The sequence below is a fragment of the Eptatretus burgeri genome, chromosome 7 (genome assembly GCF_056783735.1).
Source record: "Eptatretus burgeri isolate ZD-2024b chromosome 7, Ebu_testis_v1, whole genome shotgun sequence".
Lineage (NCBI taxonomy): Eukaryota > Metazoa > Chordata > Myxini > Myxiniformes > Myxinidae > Eptatretus > Eptatretus burgeri.
In genome coordinates, this window is record NC_140967.1 from 68361568 (window position 1) to 68380774 (window position 19207).

General features: G+C 41.7%; 1 protein-coding gene across 5 annotated transcripts in view; it reads right to left on the reverse strand.

Moving 5' to 3' along the window:
- Positions 1-1535: 1535 nt before the first annotated feature.
- The window catches only part of SLC12A3 (solute carrier family 12 member 3), a 121169-nt gene continuing 103497 nt past the window's right edge, over positions 1536-19207 (reverse strand). For 4 of the 5 annotated variants that reach the window (XM_085888919.1, XM_085888920.1, XM_085888922.1 and 1 more), the window contains 8 exons: positions 17038-17120; positions 10900-10977; positions 10524-10613; positions 6799-6910; positions 6502-6588; positions 5111-5246; positions 4893-4960; positions 1536-2103 (listed from right to left, as the gene is read on the reverse strand). In XM_085888919.1, coding sequence (XP_085745045.1) covers positions 1962-2103; positions 4893-4960; positions 5111-5246; positions 6502-6588; positions 6799-6910; positions 10524-10613; positions 10900-10977; positions 17038-17120 — 796 coding nt within the window. In that variant the 3' untranslated portion in view covers positions 1536-1961. Of the gene's footprint in view, positions 2104-4892; positions 4961-5110; positions 5247-6501; positions 6589-6798; positions 6911-10523; positions 10614-10899; positions 10978-17037; positions 17121-19207 lie in introns of those variants that run through there. The other variant, XR_015060204.1, reaches the window with a different exon arrangement.

Genomic DNA, 19207 nt, shown 5'->3' on the forward strand with positions numbered 1-19207 from the left:
CAGGCCTTCAAAACAGCTATTCACTAACACCTCTTATCATCCCCCATCTAAATCCTTGATCTTTTCTACCCCCGATAATCCTCCCAAACCCACCTCCTTCAAATTCCCTGCTTTCCTTCCTGAAAGTCCCTGTAATGTCCATCTTGTATTCCTCATGTTCCACGCTCCATCCCTCTCCCTTCCACAGATCTCCTAATGTCTCTGGTTCCCCACTGTTTTGTCCTTCCCACTCCCGCCCCTCGTCTCATGCCCCCCTTGCTGTGCGTTGTGTGTTTGCTCTCACACGAGCCTCGAGAATGTATACAAAAAAAAAACATGGAGTCCTCTTTAGGGCCAAAATAACACGGATTCCTCTTTTTGGGGCAAAATTACATCGAGTGCTCTTCTTCGGGCTAAAATTACACGGCTTCCTCTTTTTTTAGGGCAAAAATAAGACGGAGTCCTCTTTCTAGGGGGGGGGTGAAATTAACACAGAATCTTCTTTTTGGGGCAAAATAACAAGGGATACTCTTTTTTGGGGCAAAAATAATGATATCCTCTGTTGTGGGGGGGGGGGGCTAAAATAACACGGGACCTCTATTTTGGGCGGAAATAACTCCTCTTTTGGGGACAAAATAAAATGGAGTCTTCTTTTTTGGTTGAAAATAACACGGAGTCCTCATTTTTGGGGTGAAAATAACACGGAACCCTAATTTTTTGAGGGAAAATAACACGGAGCCCTCATTCCATTTGGGTGAAAATAACACGAACTCTCATTTTTGGGGTGAAAATAACACGGACTCTTTTTTTGTGGTGAAAATAACAGATCCTCTTTTTTGGCCAAAACAACAAGGAGTCCTCTTTTGGGGGGGGGGACTAAAATAACACGGATTCCCCTTCTTTGGTCGAAAATTACATGGAGTCCTCTTTTTTGGGTGGAAATAACAAGGAGTCCTCTTTTTGGAGCAAAAATAATGAGAAGTCCTCTTTTTTGGTCGAAAATTACATGGAATCCTCTTTCTTGGGGGAGCAAATAAGTTCTCTTTTTTGGGTAAAATTACACGGAGTCATCTTTTTTTTTTGGCAGAAATAACTCCTTTTTGGGGCAAAATAACATGGAGTCCTCTTTTTTTGGGCGAAAATATATTTTTTCGGAATTTGCCCCAAAATACTTTTTGTACATTTTGGGCTGAAATCTTAATCCGCCTCTGTGTATGGGAGATGGTGTAAGACTGTTAACCCTATGGGATGTCTATGGATGTAAGATGGTGTCATAACATTACCTCGATAGGATGTTTTTGTTTGGGAGATGGTTTAATAATGTTACCCCAATTGATGGGATGTTTTGTTTGGAGATTTTGTAATAATGTTACCCCATGGGATATTTTTGTATGGAGTTTGTGTAATAATGTTACCCATATGGGATGTCGATGTGTTAGAGATGTTTCCACTTCAAGTTCTTGATTAATAAGAATATTCCCTTTGGTCTCTGTTCTGCTGTTTTTAAAACAGGGATATGTATTAAAGCTCAAAGGAGTAAAAGAACAAAGTTGTCACCATGTTTGTTTTAATGAAAGAAGGGAAATTTCTCAATTTACAGATCTACATTAAGAGTACAACATATATTATGGCAAAGCACTGTACTATTTGAAAAATTAACTTCTTCATTCTCTTGTTTAATAACCATCAATATGTCCACTGTTCAAGAGAAATCAGGAATGTGAATTCGTTTTGTCTACATGTCAATAGGGGTATTGTTTAAGGCTCATTTTGACATTGTACATGCCCCTTTTCCCTGCAATCTTTGCAGAAACATTCATTTTACTCACAACAATTACTGGTTTTATAATCACATAGCACATTTGTGCAAGTTTAAACACTCTACCCCCTTGTAAATGCGAAAGAATTGGAAACACAAACCCCTAACTGAACAGTATGGCTCCATCAGTTTGCTTTTTGCTCAGCATTAGAGTAGGCATAGCTCATTGACAGTAAAACGTGAGTACGTTCTCTTGGTTTCCTCTCATAAGAAGCACAGGTGGCTGCAGGTCTCTCGAAAGCGTATCGAGCAGGGCCATGTACAGGCTGCTGGGGCAGGCAACACGCCGCGGAAGGGGCAGGCTCCTGCAGAGAGCACACACGATGATCCGTATAGTACACCACAAATTCTGATATTGTATTTTTGGTCATTTTAATGCTTGCCACGTGACGCCACCATCGCGTTCAATGCACCTGTCATGTTTAATGTGCCTATTATATGCGAGGCGCTGGTCACGCTTGCACCTGTCACGTGTGATGTGTGAGGCGCTGGTCACGCTTGCACCTGTTGCCTGTGATGTGCTGTTTACGTGCAATGCCAAATGTAAATTCAGTACAAGATGGCAAGAGGCCAAGAGGATGTTCTTTGGTTCCAATGTAATTGCCTTTCTACCAGTTAACTCCACATTGTACTCAAGTTGTGCTGTACTTCAGTGTCTTTTACTGAGTGCCATTTTGCACTAAATACAGTTTCTGTAAAAGAGTTTGGCAAAAAAATGTAAAAGTGATTTGTTTTTGTATTACTCTTGAAACAGAGACTTTATTATTCTCCTTTCAACGTTTGTTTGAGCATGGAGCATAATTACAAGAACATGGATGAACATCAAGGTAAAATGTCTTGGCTGGTAAAACTGTTATTTTTACGAGATTGCCCATTGTTGCTTTTATGCATTTTACGAGATGGCCCATTGCAGCTAACGCCTGCATACCTGCCCCTTATCTATTTACTCAGCAACCCTTCTCCCATTCCCCTCTACCCCTTTACACATTACCCTCAAAGCCTTCATCCACACCCATTGTCCCACAGCCCTCTTTACACCTTCACCTTAACACCCACTTCCCTCAACACCTAGATATGTTTAAAGCAACTGTATGCAGGTTTGTTTTTTTTTACTTATTGCCCCATTGTCACTCTGAAGCTTGAGCAATGTTTTGGTTTCTGAGTTTCATGAATGTTCTATAAGTGGCTTTTGAGCAGGGTTGTGTTGCTTGCATCAACGACTCTATCTGTACACTACAGTCATGCTGCGAGTAAGCATCATTAGTTGAGGGTGCAGCTGTACTGCTGATATGCCTTGGTGTTGACTTAATGGTTAGGGTGGTGGGCTTTGGATCCTAGTGTCCTGAGTTCAAATCCTGCTCAGCTGTTGAATTAATACCAGGTGGGGTTAACTCGACCTGTCATCCTTCTGAGGTCGGCAAAATGAGTGCCAGCATGCTAGTATACTGTGTCGGAGTGGCGACCCATCCAGGATTGTGCCCAATAGCCAAGGAGACTGCTTAAGCAGCACCAACGCTCTGTACAGAGTATGGTCCCAATCTCCTCCTCCTCTACTGCTGATGCAATGACCTCTGTTTGTTTGGTCAGGAATTTGGAATTTGTTCCAGAGTGCCGGCGATAGCTTGCCTACTCTTCATGAAGGACACCGTGGGAACTCTAACATCCACCAACGATTGCCGGCAGATGGGAATCCCATTTAATGTCAATCCAAGGGTCGGCACACCCATTGATGAAACACTTGTGAAACATCTAGATGACATTTTATAGCTGGGCCGAGATTGGAACTCAAGCTAGATAGCTTTGAGGTGAGTGTGCATAACCTCTAAATCATCCTGCCAGCCCACAGGTATCATATATATATATATATATATATATATATATATATATATATATATATATATATATATATATATATATATATATATATATAATCAGTAAAAATATATATAGCATATACGTTATTTCTATTTGCATATATGCTTCATTATACTATTTGTGTCTTGGAATATTGTGAGTACTTGTACATCATGATCGTCGAGGTTTTTGAATTGTCCAGCCCCACGCTGGTGCAAGGATGTCGATATTTGTTATCAATTACCTCTCTGAATGAAACATGTCAAACCAAATGAATGTTATGATTAGGCAAATACAGTATTAAAAGCAATCGATTTATTAAATATGCACACTGCACATGGGTGTGGAAGGAGTTGGTAGAGGATGACAAGATAGGTTGGGATCAGCAGAAAAAAGTGAAGGGAGGAAAGTGTACATGAAGTTGGAGAATGGGGTCAAAAGATACTCGTATTGCTATATTTGCTCAGAGAACAAATAGATAGCCCTTAGAGTGTAATTTTATGGATATAATATCTTTCTATGACTCACTTATGGCTTTTATGTCACTCTCAATAGACTGATAAACTAGCGATATCAATAGACAAATTTGGAAAGTGCATGTAATTTCTGTGATAACCTCTTGTGTGCAGCATATATGACTGCGCGTTTGTATCACGACTGGGAGCATGGTTGTGCAGCTGATGGAGTGGCCCCTGTCGGTTAGGAGTCGGTTATGTAGTCAGTGTACTAGCGATAACTAGCCGACTCTTCCCGAGACACCTTGGGATCCAGCGTCCACATACTATTGCTCGCAGATGGGACAGCCGGCGAAATGGTGTCTTCACCAGACTCAGTGGCCTAATGGTTGACGCTCAGTGTTTGAGTCTAGAAGGTCGGTGGTTCGAATCCCAGCTCGTCGTACCAAAGTCTTTAAAAATGGGACATCCTTCTTCCTTACATGACGCCTAGCATTTAAAAAGGGGAGAGCACGGACAAACAACCTTAGGTCGGCAACCATTGCTCAGCCTTGATGGGCCTAACGGTCTCCACTTGCACTTAAGTTTCTTGTAAAGGAACTCAAAATTTTACCTCTGCACCATCTTGTCAGAACTCTCAGATGACTAACTAAATGTAATATTAATTCATGTATTTGATAGTTGCATGGTTGTGATAGTTATGAATAATAACCTTAAGTAATGGTTTCATTTGACACAACGTTCGCTACTTTATACATCCGTGATGACAGGTCTTACGTCCTTACATGACAATCAGCGCTGCATCTGCTGATAATTCATGCATGATCTCATTCAACCGCACCTGGCGCATGATCTGGAAGGTAATATGACAGCAGTGTGAGGAATGAATGCAAATTTATGTGGACATCTGTCGTGACGTTTATATGAAGCTCACAATGCTCAATACTCATCAGATACTACATTATATATCAAGAGCGTGTGCTCCCTGTATTTCAACCATCACCTTGGCCCGATGGGTTTCGAGTTCTTTGTCAGAAATCTTCCAATGAAGATGGTTCCAGGACTCATCCACAAAGTCTATGGTCTGAGTGCCGTCACCAAGTTGGAATTCTGAGATCAAATCTTCAAAATATTTCACACTGCAGACACAAGGCAGAGAATCATCCATGACTGAAAACATTTCAAGCATGGATTACGACGATGACATCGGTGATGAGAACCTAGACTTTTAACATGAATCATCACAACCTTGTCCCAGCTTGTTGAAAATGTCATTTTAAAATATCACCTGAAAAGTGTACTCAAAACTGGGTCAGGAAAACAAAGCGACGACGAAGTTTTTCAGCAGAATGGACACCGACAAGACCAGGGGCCACAATTTCAGAGTAAATTTCAGAGTAAACGGCACTCGGTGGAGCGCAGTCTGAACAGTTTATGTTTTCGCCCACTGACAGGCCAGATCTGCATCAATTCTGGACCTAAATCAAAATCGAATCGGCTTGTTCTTGTCACCTAACCAACTCATCCACAACTTTTTGAAATATCGTGCCATATATCGTCTCTGATCCCATCACTCAATGGTGAAGAATCACTTTGAAAATTGTCAGATCCCAATCCAGATCTTCATCAAAATCTAATCAATTAGTCCTTGTCACAAACCCAAACCGTCCAACAAATTTCGTCTGAATCCGTCTGTAAAATTTTGAGATATCATGCTCCGTATCGTTTTTGGCCAAATCTCTCAATGGTGAAGAATCACTTAAAAATATATTGGATCCGGATTCGGATCTTCAGCAAAACGGAATCAATTAGTCATTGTCACAGGCCCAAACTGTCCCCCAAATTTCGGCCGAATCTGTCCACAAGTTAAACTGTAAACCCAGTGTTTCACAGGCAGGGTGATTCATCAATGCATGTGCCGTCCCTTGGATGGATGTTAAACGGGGCTTTCCATCTGCCGCATTAGTTCGTGGACTTTAAAGATCCCACAGTGTCTTTAGAGAAGAGTAGCCGAGCTATCGCCGGCACCCTGAACAAATGACGAATTCCTGCCCCAACGACTTCGTTGAGTGTCAGGCCTGGCTAGCCGGTTCGTGAAAGACACGAGCCAAAAACTTGCTCCGCCCAGCCCACAAGAACATGTCAATAATTGTGGCCATTAAAGAAGAAAAAGATTCCCTCATGCATTCATAGACACAAAATTATTGTTCAAAATTTAACACACCCCACTACCTTCAACCATTCTTTTATGGACATGCGATATAGATATAGCCCCAATAGAAATAGGCAGTTGTGAGCCTTCAACCAAGAGGATGATCACACTTCTCTTGATAACAATATCCATTTAGGAAATAGTGAATGAATAAATAGTGGCATGTAAACGGAAAGCCTTACTTTTGTGGTTGTGGTGGTTGACTGTAGTCTGGAAGAACGTGAATGTCTGTAAATCCCAAACGAAATTTTTGCAGAAGAGAACCTATTCTGCAGACAGTGACCAATTTAAACAGACCCGTTTCAATGCGCCTTTAAAAACAAGGTTATTTTAAGATCTATCATCATGTTAAAATTGTATTTTACTCTTAGGAAGACATGTTTGAAAGCAGAAGTAGACAAGATTTAACATTAATTTTCTTTATAATTATGGATAAATATTGCGCACAAGGAGCAACACCTCCCACTTTGTTTACTTACGCATTCCCTTGATTGTCCGATACATCATCATGTCCACCAATGAACACACGCACTTTGCAGTTTCTCCAGCATTTCTTCCTTGTCAGCAGGTATGGGATGAGCAGTGTGAGACCTACAATGAGGAAACCGAGTCATCTCTTTCTGAATGAACATCGATCATTATTGATAGCCGACACAAATCCTGCAGAATAATAATGGCCAACTTACTTGTCTATTCTGAAAGTATGCAAGGCAGGCAGGATAGTCTAAAAGGTATGCACACCGATGAGCCGATGATGTTATTTGCAGCCTTGAAATTTTTGTCTTATAAAGGACATTAACTATAGTCTAAAGATAATTCGATAAGTTTGGCCACAAACATTTGACTTGTTTGAAATGCCTTGAAGAATCTTACTTAGGTGGTAGAAATGTAACTGTGAAGTTAATTGTATTTTTAAAAACGAAAACATTTATCTCGCAATATCAAGGCATTTGCTTACGAAATTAAATTACCACAGCATTACAAAATTCAAATCGGTCACACGTGTGACCCCGATATCAACATGAATGAAAATATTTTCAATGACGAGTGCCACGTGTACCTCCATACGAGATGGTCAACAAAGAAAATTGCTGTTCTGGGAGATTGGACAACCCTGTTGATTTTGTCCAATTGCCTTTACACTCTCCAAACAGCACGGTGTGACTTCAGGACTAATTACTTTATAATGTTTGAGGATCCTGAATCTGGAGAAAGCTTTTGCGGTCATTTCAGGCAGGTACGCCCATACACCAAACACACATTGTGATGCTGTCTGTGTATTGCGCAAGGGACATGGTTCTAGGTTCCACCAAGATGGTGTCACAGGATCACTTTCCCAATTGTCTCATTTCCTCAGATCATCAGACTTGTAAGGCCAAAGAAATCTAGATCTGTCGGAGATCAAATCTTTAGCTCCTCAAGTACTTTGTTTGGGGCTACGTCAGAGTAAACCTCATTCCTGAGACACTGATATTAATTCTCTGAATTGGAAGTGATGGGATTGATTCACGACGATTTCACGAACAATTCTTCAGGCGACAATTGGGAATTTCACCACCAGACTTTTTGCGTATGTGTCGAAATGCAGTCGGACAGTTTTTCTTTTCTCGAGAAGAGCAAGACTTGTGCTTCGACTTCATCACAGGAGATTCCAAATATTTTGAGAACGTAAGATTCCACAGAATCCAGAAAAGGCAGATGTGATACTGGGGTGCCAGGTCATAGCAGAGAGCAGCACTCCATTGAGCTACAGACAAAGTAGTTTTAATTTTCCAAAGAAAGACCTGGATTGACATTTGGTGCTGTCAGTGGATGACTTTAGAGACCAATGGTTGCCAACTGATGGTTCTTTGAACATAAACCACAACAATATCGACTTTATATGGGTTATTGAAATTTCAGTATATCTTGAAAATTTATGCAAAATTGTTCGAAATAAAATGATGGTCTATGTAAACTTGGCATTGTTTATTGTGCCCCACCATTTGCATTTTATTATTACTTTAATATATATATATATATATATACATATATATATATATATATACACACAGGGTCAAGGCTCATGGAAGAGCTAGGACACAGAACAGATCAGAACAAAGTATAACAAAGGGGAAACGCCAACAGCATGTGGAGGGAGAAAGATGGAGACGGACAAACAAGGGATGCAGGTAACAACTAGGGGTAAGGGAGAACACAAGGGGTGGACAAGACAGATAAATAAGCAAAATTTTGTGAGGGGTGGGGGGTGGTTTAGCGGGTGTAGAAAATATCATGGTTTTGGATGGGGGATGACTTCAGATGGTGGTGAACAGCTGTTTTGAAGACCTGGAGGGAAGAATGACATTGAAGAAAAATGACATGGAAGGTGCTTCCGCAGGTGGGAAAAAGAGGAATAAATGAGTGGAGGTGAACAGTGGTTCTGGATATAGGCAGTTTCACTCGGAGGGGGGTTGCTGGTGGACTGTGTGCATCCTGCAGATACCTCATGGGGACAAAGCACAGAGAAGGCAGAGGGTGCAAGACTAGAAATGAGGCGGAACAAAACAGATAGCCCACCAACCTGTCAGCGATGATGAAGTTATTGGCTCATAGACTCAGCTTCATCATGGGAGATTCCAATGATAATGAAGATCTTTGTTTCCATGGCATCAATGTGAGCAAAATGTGAGGCAGGGGAGCCAGCCCAGAGGGATTCCATCAAGTATTCCATCAAGCTGTAGATGAAAGCCTCATAGGTGGATAGGAGCTCAGGTGTGCCAAGGAAGGACTTTGCACGACAGAGGATGCCCAGTCGGCATTTGGCTTTCGAGGCCAACTTTGGAACGTGGTTTGCCCAAGAGAGATCATAGCTGAGAGTGTGACCTAAGAGTTTGAGAGACTGAACTTCTTCGAGAGGGTTGTTGATAAAATAGATGGGAGGGTTTGCAGTATGGCCCTTTCGGAGAGAGAGAGAGTGAGTGTGTGGGATTTCTCAAGACCGAAAGGCATATTTCAAGTTTTGACCAGTTTGTGATTTGGGCATTGTATGGGGAGAGGATGCTGCTTGTTTGTCAGAAGGATGAGAGATGTCCTGGCAGTGAGTGGAGTCATCAGCAAAGTGATGGAGAGGATCTTTCAGTCAGTCAGTGAGATCATTGATGAAGATTAGGAATAACATTGGGCTTAGAACACTGTTTTGGGGTACTCCAGCCTTGACAGGGAGAGGAGAAGAAAGGGTTCCGTTGAGAGCCATGCATTGTCTATGAGGGTGGAGGAAGTCAGTAATCCAAGAATGGAATTGGCCTTGGATTCCATCGGCAGACAGTTTTGAGAGCAAGGTGGGATGCCAGACTGTATCAAAAGCTCGAGATATTTACAGAGACGGCCCTGATTTCATGCCTCCATCCATTGTTGGAAGATAAGAAGCAGCATGTCCAATGTAGAGTGACCAGGTCTGAATCCGAATTGATGATCTGAAATGAAGCTGTTGGAGAAAAGGAATGATTTCACGTCAACTGCGATGATGGATTCCATGACCTTGCTGATGTCGGAAGTAAGCTAATTGGTATGTACAGTCAAAGGAATCCATTTTTACACCTTTTTATGTAGTGCAGCGATGTTGGCTGATTTCCAAGCAGATGGAAGATGACCTGTGGTAAATGACAGGGTGAAAAGGGCAGAAAGAGGATATGCAATAGTAGTAGAGCAGGTGTTTAATGGACACGTGAGCTCATGTCATCCAGTCCAGTTGCAGAATCAGTCGAGGATTGCCAGAAATAAATTATACTGCATAAGCTTTGAAACAATTTCTATCATTTAATCATAACTTGGCAATAGCATTCATTTCAGTTACATAATAAAACCCCAAAAAGGTCCAACTCATGACTACATTCACAAAATTGTGCAATTGTTGACTCTCCTGCCCTTTTCTCCAAATATTGACCATCCTTCCCTTTCCTTAGCCACCTCCTCCTCACCCAGTCTTCTTTCATTTTTCTCTCCCATATTATTTACCTCTCTTACTCTCCCTTTCTTCCCACCACACCCGTTACCCCCTTTTTCTTCTCTTACCCCCCCCCCCAATTCCTGCAGCCCCTCTTCCCATCTATCTATATATGCAAATATAATATGTAGATAGGCAAGAATTCCATTAGTTCAAAGCATGTTTTGCATGATAAGGTGAATCTGAAAAATCCTAACACTGTACATTGAAACTGCATACCACCATCATCAAAGAGCCAGTATATGTCGATTGTTTTGTTATGTTTCTTGCCCAGGAAGACATCGGTTGCTGGGTTGCTGGCCATGAACCCTGCAGATTTGACAACAGAAAAAACATCACACCATACCGCGTTACATGGTGATGTGGGCTCATGATTCGTGGATATGTAAGTATCGTGCAGTGCATAACGAATAGGAAACAGCACTGAGATATTTTGTATTGAACTGTCATTTAGTGTGCAGTGGGTGAAACACAAAGCCAGAACAATGGAAAGGAAGGTCACCTCTTCCACTCAGAATTGAACAATGTAAAGAGATGGAATTGATGATTTTGGGAAGTCAATGACTCGTGAAATAAACAACAGAGTAATACGTACGTGTGCCCTGTGCATGTACGTTCTTCTTCTTCTTATTCTTCTTCTTCTTGCAGTTTTCACTGTCTGAAAGTCCGTTACCTGCAACGTACATTTATTTATATGTCATGAGTAAAGCCCAAGAAGAAACTATACTACAAATGCCCTCATGCAGTTTGACCTGTGGGTACAAAGCAGCCCAACATTCACGCTCCATGAAGGTTATTATGAAAGACATGCAAACACTTAATCTATATTAATATTTCGGCACGCCCCTTTTTTTGTTCCACCATCAGATTTTTGTTACTGCATGAAATGAAACAAGATTTGGCACATATACTAATGATATTATTGTCTTCCTTAAGAGGCCCCTCAAAATTCGTTTTGATGCATTTTCACAAACTCCAACGGATTCCATTCAAATTCGGTACGATTATGGCTTTTGGTCCAACTTAGGTCATTGGCTATAAATTTTTTCCATAACACTTCCGATATTCGAAAAAAATCGATAAATCGATATCCCTTATGGGATTTTCCATTCAAATCCACTCAAGTTTAAGTCCTACGGGGGATGCAAATTTCCACTTTGCCCCGGGCGCTGTTTACCTCCGCTACGCCAAACTGTTAGGGTTAGGGTTAGGGTTTGGGTTAGTGTTAGCTACCCTAACACTAACCCTAACAGCTAACCCTAACCCTAACAGCTAACCCTAACCCTAACAGCTAACCCTAACCGCTAACCCTAACCCTAACCGCTAACCCCTAACCGCTAACAGCAATTCAGCAAATTTGCAAGAAAGCCCGGGCAACGCCAGGCTTTATTGCTAGCCCGAGCAACGCCGGGCATTACTACTAGTAATGCATAAATGGCGAGAAATGCACAAGGGAAACTGTGGTCATTGGGACACAGGTTGCATTGGCACATCCATTTTTGGTCAATGAGATTAAGTGCCAATGCGTTGTTTGAATTCAACCTGCATCTGGGATTAAGCCACCAGAAGAAAACCTACTGGCTGTTGCTTAAGTCCGTCTTTAGTGTTTATACACGCATCCACTTCGCAGAAGGCTCCACGACAGACTCTGCATGTGATAAGGCAGAATGTTTGAATGAACTCGTATTTGCTCACAAAGCAAAAGTTGCCAACACATCTGCCCCCTTTCTTCCTTGTCCTCTCTTGCCTGCTGCCATTTGGATGCGTTGGGTGTTGCGTCAGAGGTCGATAAATTTCTGGCTGGCTGGGACATCCACTCAGCTACAAGAGATGATCATATCAATGCCTGCTTTCTCAAAACATGTTCCCTTAGCTGTCTGTCCTTTTTCAGCATGTCGCTCACCTTGCGCTACCTCCCATCTCATTGAAAGGTGGCAAACATCACCCACATCCACAAGAACGGCGCAAACACATACATTTGATTATAGACAGGCCAGCCTGCTTTCTGTAGTAATAATCAGCAAAGCAATGCATTCCATAATTTCTGCTGACATGTCATTATTTTTCTCCGATGGTCGAATCACTGATCGCCAGTTTTGTTTACACTCAACTCTGGACATTCTTTTCCAATTATGTTTTTTTAATTGAGAACAAATCAAACAGGATGTCAGGGCTCTTGAAGTATGCCTTTAATGCAGGATTGCAGATGGCCCTGATTGTTAGGCTCTTGTTTTCACATGGCCCTTGGAATTCAAAATTGTTTTCATGTCTGGATAGCTGACTACACCTCCACATACACAAACAACATTTCGCTCTTGATCGCTCACTAACTGCTATTTCCTATTGAGACTGGCATGCCCAAAGACAGCATGCTGGACCTTGTTCTCTTTCTTTAACAGCTCCAATGAATCCTATCTCCTGTGGGGTCAGCCAAAGGAGAAGGTTGGCTCAAGTCTTCACAAACCGAATGGGCACGCTGCCTGATGTTCAACTGGGGCCGATTTTGCCAGCAATTTGAAATTTAGCCAGGGCTCCATGATTCATAACCAATGTCAGCCATAACCCCTGTCCTAAGGAGACAACATCTTACAGCTTGCTATTTAAGCCAGGGGCCAACTGGACAGTCTGTACTGAGCAAAGTCCTTCCTTGGTTATGCATAACTTATCATGGCCAATAAAGCATTTGTCTGATGTATAATTATAGACAATTGTTCTCACTTACAGAATAGCATGTCTGCATTCCACCTTACATTCGTGGAGGGCAAGAATCTGAACATGCACCATCAAGAGGCTATCACACATGGCCGAATGCGTTTTCACCATAGAGTGGTTGGTGGTTTTTCGTTCTGATATTATGAGTTCCTCCACAAGCAACTACAACACAGGAGGAGGCCATTAGTCCTATCAAGCCTACACAATGGTTGCCATCCCATGCTTGTTTGTCCGAGCTCATATCCTTGTTTAATGCTGAGCATAAAGCTAGGAAACAGCAAGTACTATTTTTAAAGTGCTTGGTATGACTCAGCCAGAGTTCGAACCGCTGATCTCCCAGACTCGGAGTGGACACTCTAACTATTACACCACCGAGGCTGTCATCTGGTCTTCCTTCCCCTACCATTTCAGCCATCTACCCCTCCACAGCTGTATCAGGATAAACATGTATGTGCAGCCAGAAATCCCTGTTCTGTCAACTTTTCAAAGCCAGGCTCCTTGCTTACCTGCATTCCTTTGTCTTTTTCTCTTCCCACCTGTGGAATTGCCTGCTTGTGTCAGTAAAATCATGTTGCTCCCTTCAATGCTTAAATGTTGCAGCTTGCCGCAATCTCACGACATCTCCCACTTTATGGTATTGTATATTCATGATTCCTGCAAATCTTTTCTGAAAGACCTCGACTTCATAGTTTAAAAAAAACAAAAGAGGTACAACAGGTAGGTCCCCATATTGATTATTTCATAATATCATACATTGGTTTATAAAACGCAATTGTCACTGGTTCTTGGATAAAAATGTTTACGTAAACTACCAATAATTAATTTTATCGGCAGTCTAGATTACAATGTACTATAAAGCTGGATTATTTCTCAGCAGACAAAGACATATTTGATGAATTTGCTTTGTTTCTTGATAACATGTATTCATTTTGATTTGATGATAAAAACATCATTTGCATATTTGCCAATTGGAGTTGGTATGTGCTGAAGAAGATTCGGAGATGTACACTGTGATGCCATACTAAATGCAGTCTCACTGAGCTCAGCAAGTAATACAGAGACATCGATTTGACATTGAGAAATGAATCAACGTCTTTCAAACAAATACTCATCATCAGAAAGAAACCGTTCTTTTATCATTACAACTTGGCATGTTGGAGGTTCCCGGTGTGACCTCATGCTAAACCTTCACACAGGGCCCTCAAAATGAATTGGCTACATACTGTTCCTTACCAAAATGGTATGCTTCATTAAAAGGAAGTGAAAATTTAATTAAATCTATCATATTCGGAAATGTCAAGATCGTGTCCAAAGAGTTATTACCTCCATCACCGAAGGTGGATGGAGGTTGTGTTTTTACCCCTGTCTGTTTGTCTGTGAACAAGATATCTCAAAAAGTAGTGGATGGAATCAAACAAAATTTGGTGAATGGGTTTGGGTGTGTGACAAGGAAGAATTTATTACATTTTGCTGAAGCTCCAGATCCGAATCCAGATACAATAATTTAAAAGATTTTTAAGCGATTCTTCACCATTGAGAGAAAAATGGTATACAGCACGATATCTCAAAAAGTTGTGGACGAGTTATGATAAAACTAAGTGGATAAGTTGATTAGGTGAGAAGAACAAGCCAATTCGATTTCAGTTTAGGTCTGGATTCAGATCTGGCCAATCAGTAGGATCCAAAAGGTCAACTGTTCAGCCTAGCGGAGGTATGCGCTCTACCGAGTGCTATTCTACTTTAATGATGGGATTGAAATTGGCTCTCCATAACCTTTAACAATTATCTTAAGCTCGTTAAAACGTCAGTGTAAAAAAGACATTAAGAAACGTCAGTGTACTTTCACATTGATTACAAAGACATTAGTGGACAATGGACTATAATATATAGAGTATATGAAATTTGAACTTGCGTTCCCAGCATCATGTCATCGGTCAAGATGTAGGCTAAACACCAAACATACACAACCAATTGCTGACCCGATTTGGCATAGACAATATTTCATATCTCCATGACAAGGTAATATGGAAATATCGTATGTCATTTGTAATAAAAAAAAGATTTGTAATAATAATGCTCCCGTTTGTAATAATTTGTCAGCCAATCAGAATGCATACGGTTATTGGATTTTGGTTCGCGTTTTGTTGATTCTAAACAGATACTCGCAATTTCATGCACTATTGTGTGATCCTGCACCATAATGCCCCCTTTTGAGGATCCGCAGTCCTGTGGGCAATGGTCTCTCCATGGCAGCATGCAAACAGTGCCTTCTGTGCATTACATTCAAACTGATTACAGCTGAAAGAGCAAACATTTTCCCTTTGAAATGCAAAGCGTTTCATGCAAATGAATCATTGTGGTGTAAAAGTTTGGCCAATTCTCCACATTTTGTTTTGTCTTACAGCGTTGGATTGACTTATGGACACCAGCCTGAACTTATATCTTTGAAAGTGAGACACCATCCTATTCCCCAAACTGAAAATCTTTTCATGATGTGCTAACAATATTACCTCATGAATCTTAACTGTTATACTCGGAGTCCAAAAGGGATGGACAAAGCCTACCCAATAATATTTTGGACATTACAGCATAATGCTGCGATAAATGTATCCATTCAGGAGGAAAGTAGTTTGAGGAGGACTGCTACTAATCAGTAAGTGGTGTAACGACTATTACTTCGTTAACGACACATATTATTGCAATAGTTGGCCAGATCTGATGAGTCCATGGAAATCTTTCAAGAAATAGCTGGCAAAGACTGATGTTCAGCTGAAGGTGGCAGGAATGTGATTTGTTCAGGTAATCTATCAAAAATAAATTATTGGTAGATCACGAAACAAACTTATGTAGGACTACAATAATTATTAGCAATAACATACGACCAGTGAAAGCTGCATTTTATAAACCAATGAAAGATTTTTTTTTTTTAATCATTATGGCAGCTCACCCTTTGGACTGCAATTTTTACCCTCGCCAGAGGAGAGGATATTGCATTTGGGTCAATTTGTCTGTTCGTCTGCACATAACGTGAGTAGGTGTATTAATTACATTTGACCCTTTTCTACCTTAAGAACCCTAAGGCCCATTAGAATCCTTTCGACCCTGAAGATCCTTGAGAACCCAAAGACCCTCAAGACCTCTAAGACTCTTTAGACCCCGAAGACCCATGAGGACCCCTGACCCTTGAGAACCCTAATACCCTCACGAATCATAAGACACTTTCGAATCCCATGACCCCTAAAACCCATTAGAACCCCAAGACCCTTAACACTGTAAACTCTATAGATCCCGTTACACTCTTTAGAACCATAAGACCTGATATACCCCGTTAGACCGTTTAGAACCCCTGGGACCCCGAGACTCCTTTCTACCCTTTAGATCCTTTTAGACCTTTAGGCCTTCACACCTTTTAATATCCTTTAGACCCCCTTTAGACGATTTAAGACCCTTTACACCAGTTTGACCCTTCAGACCTTTACACCTTCCGACCTTTACACTTTTTGACCTTCAGACCATTTGACCTTTACAACTTTTCAGACTTTTGACCTTTACACGATTACAACTATAGACCATTTAAACCTTTCATTTGCAATCCATGATCTTTCATTTAGTACATACATCCTTCATTTATTTGCTACAAAAAAATACATCATGCAAAACAAGTCCTGGTGAGCGTCTGCAATCTCCGATTGCTCTTTCCAGTTCAATTTGTGATTGCAATAACTCACTCACTCTTCCCGAAAGATACCATGGCATCTTTAACGTCTATGAACTAATGCTAGCAGATGGGACACCCAGCTTAACATCCCTGCAAGAGACGATGTACTTTGTGATGGATGCAAAGTATTCCCTGAAAACCAAGCACCAATCTGACAATGGTCAGGTCGGGAATTGAACTCGATGGTAAGTGTGCCGACTGAACTAAGTGGTATCAAAACAACATCATTTCAAGAACATTTTGATTGTATCTCATAAAATAATGAAAAGGAACTATTTTGAACAAAAGCACCCTTGTACTCACCAAGATCCCCCATCAGGTCAGACTGGTCAAGCCCATCTCTCATGCGCAAAATGCAAAGGCCAAAGTTCAAATCTAGTGCATCACTGTAAAACAACAATATATATTTTGCAGCTGGTATGATGGTATATATCTATATATATATATATATATATATATATATATATATATATATATATATATATATATATATATATATATATATATATATATATATATATATATATATATATATATATATATATATATATTGTTACAGATACTGCGGTGGGGGGAATTCTGACGAGCACATCAATCACTGTCCATAACCATTTTGGGTTGTCTCACCCTACTCTCGACAGCCAAATGTTACAGATTCGGCGCCACCCTAACCACCGCCGTCTCCGGGGTTATAACGCCGGCTGGTTCGGCACAATTCTCGGGTTACGCGTCTCGAATCACGATACCAAAATACACCTGTACCTTGCCAGCTGGGGGAATAGACCCCGGTTACAGACTGGTTTTGTCAGAGACCGAGCGGAGTCTACCAGTCTGTAACAATTTTCGTTTTTATATCCAAATCGAGCGGATCATTCCTCGGTGCGGCACAAATTAATTCAGAGCGGCAACTTAATACGAATCAGCCAGATTTATTGGGGACATCGGGGAACACGACACAAGCAACGCATTCACGACAATGTTGTAATTAATCTATAACCCGTTCTTAACTAGGGAGCAACGGATTATGGGTTTCGAAGGGGACCCTAACGAGATAAGCCTTAAACAACATGCAGACAAGACATAGACAGCATGCAAACAAGAAACAGAGTACTTGGGTGATGTTTCATGGACGAGAGGAAAGTGTCAAAGCACGAATGTGGCTCGTGACAAGCTGATGTCCACGGATTCGAGCGCCCAAGCTCAAACACGCAGTGTGGCAAGATGGTGCTCGTTCTCCTTTTGTTGCACCGCCCATGCACGCGGCCTCCGCGCGTTCTGACCCTGCGTAAGGTTGACGGCACAAGACCGTCAGATCGATGGTGGGTTTCAGCTGGTTTCGCACAAGGTCCAGTATACAAGTCCAGGCCTGGCCTATTCACCAGACCAGGCTAAATCGAGGTGTTGGATTCCGGCAGGCGGATCGACAAACGTGTCGAGGACCTTCTCAATAAAGTTGATCGCCGACTCGACGTGCAGGCAGCCTCTAGTCGTTTCTCCTGCCTCCTTCACGAAGCAGATCGCAGACAGACACAGCCGCCCCGACACAGCAGATAACGACCCCCACCAGTCATTTCTTATCCAGCCGAGGGCAGACTCGGCGCACTCAGGTCCAGTTTTCTCTCACGGCCGATTCACCACTGCCTTTCCTTTTCCCACTCGCCTCGAAGCCCACTGGCTCCTCCCTTCAGTTTCACTTCCTTCTCTAGGCCACTCCCCCTCTCAGTGCTGGGCGGGGACTATTGTCCGGAGAGAGGTAGGAAGAAGAAGAACCTCTCGGTACACCATCACTGCACAAACAAATAACAGCCTGTGACACCTCCCGACACACATGTTGCGTCCATTTACCGAACAACCTGGCTAAACATGCATTTAATGGGGGATCTGGGCTAATCCTATATTTAATAACACACTAAGGGCCATTTCCGCAACTACATATATGTGTGTGTGTGTGTGTGTGTGTGTGTGTGTGTGTGTGTGTGTGTGTGTGTGTGTGTGTGTGTGTGTGTGTGTGTGTGTGACAGTTATGGTGAGCATCACCACGGATTATGTCTCACACGGTAAAACCACATAATCTGCAAAGAGCAACCGTCCCTCTGCCACCCAGACGATTGTTCCCGCGAAAACAAACCATTCAACCAGAATGCACGTGATGTGATCGGCGGGTAATTTGAAACATGTGGAGTGTGACGAGCATTCCCCTGATCTCCATGAAACAAAGTCTGAGACCAAAGCGTCACATCCAATCCAAAGGTAATCAGGGGAGAGCTCATCACACTGCACAAATTTCGATTATATATATATACATATACACAGGGGCTGCAAAAGTAGGTATACAGTAATGAAAACAAGTACAGTCCTTACTGTATACCTACTTTTGCAGCCTCCTGAATATATTATGACAGATTTCAGAATCCGGTCTGATGAATGCATCCACACATCCAGGTCCTCAGACAGTTATTTCCTTAAATGCATG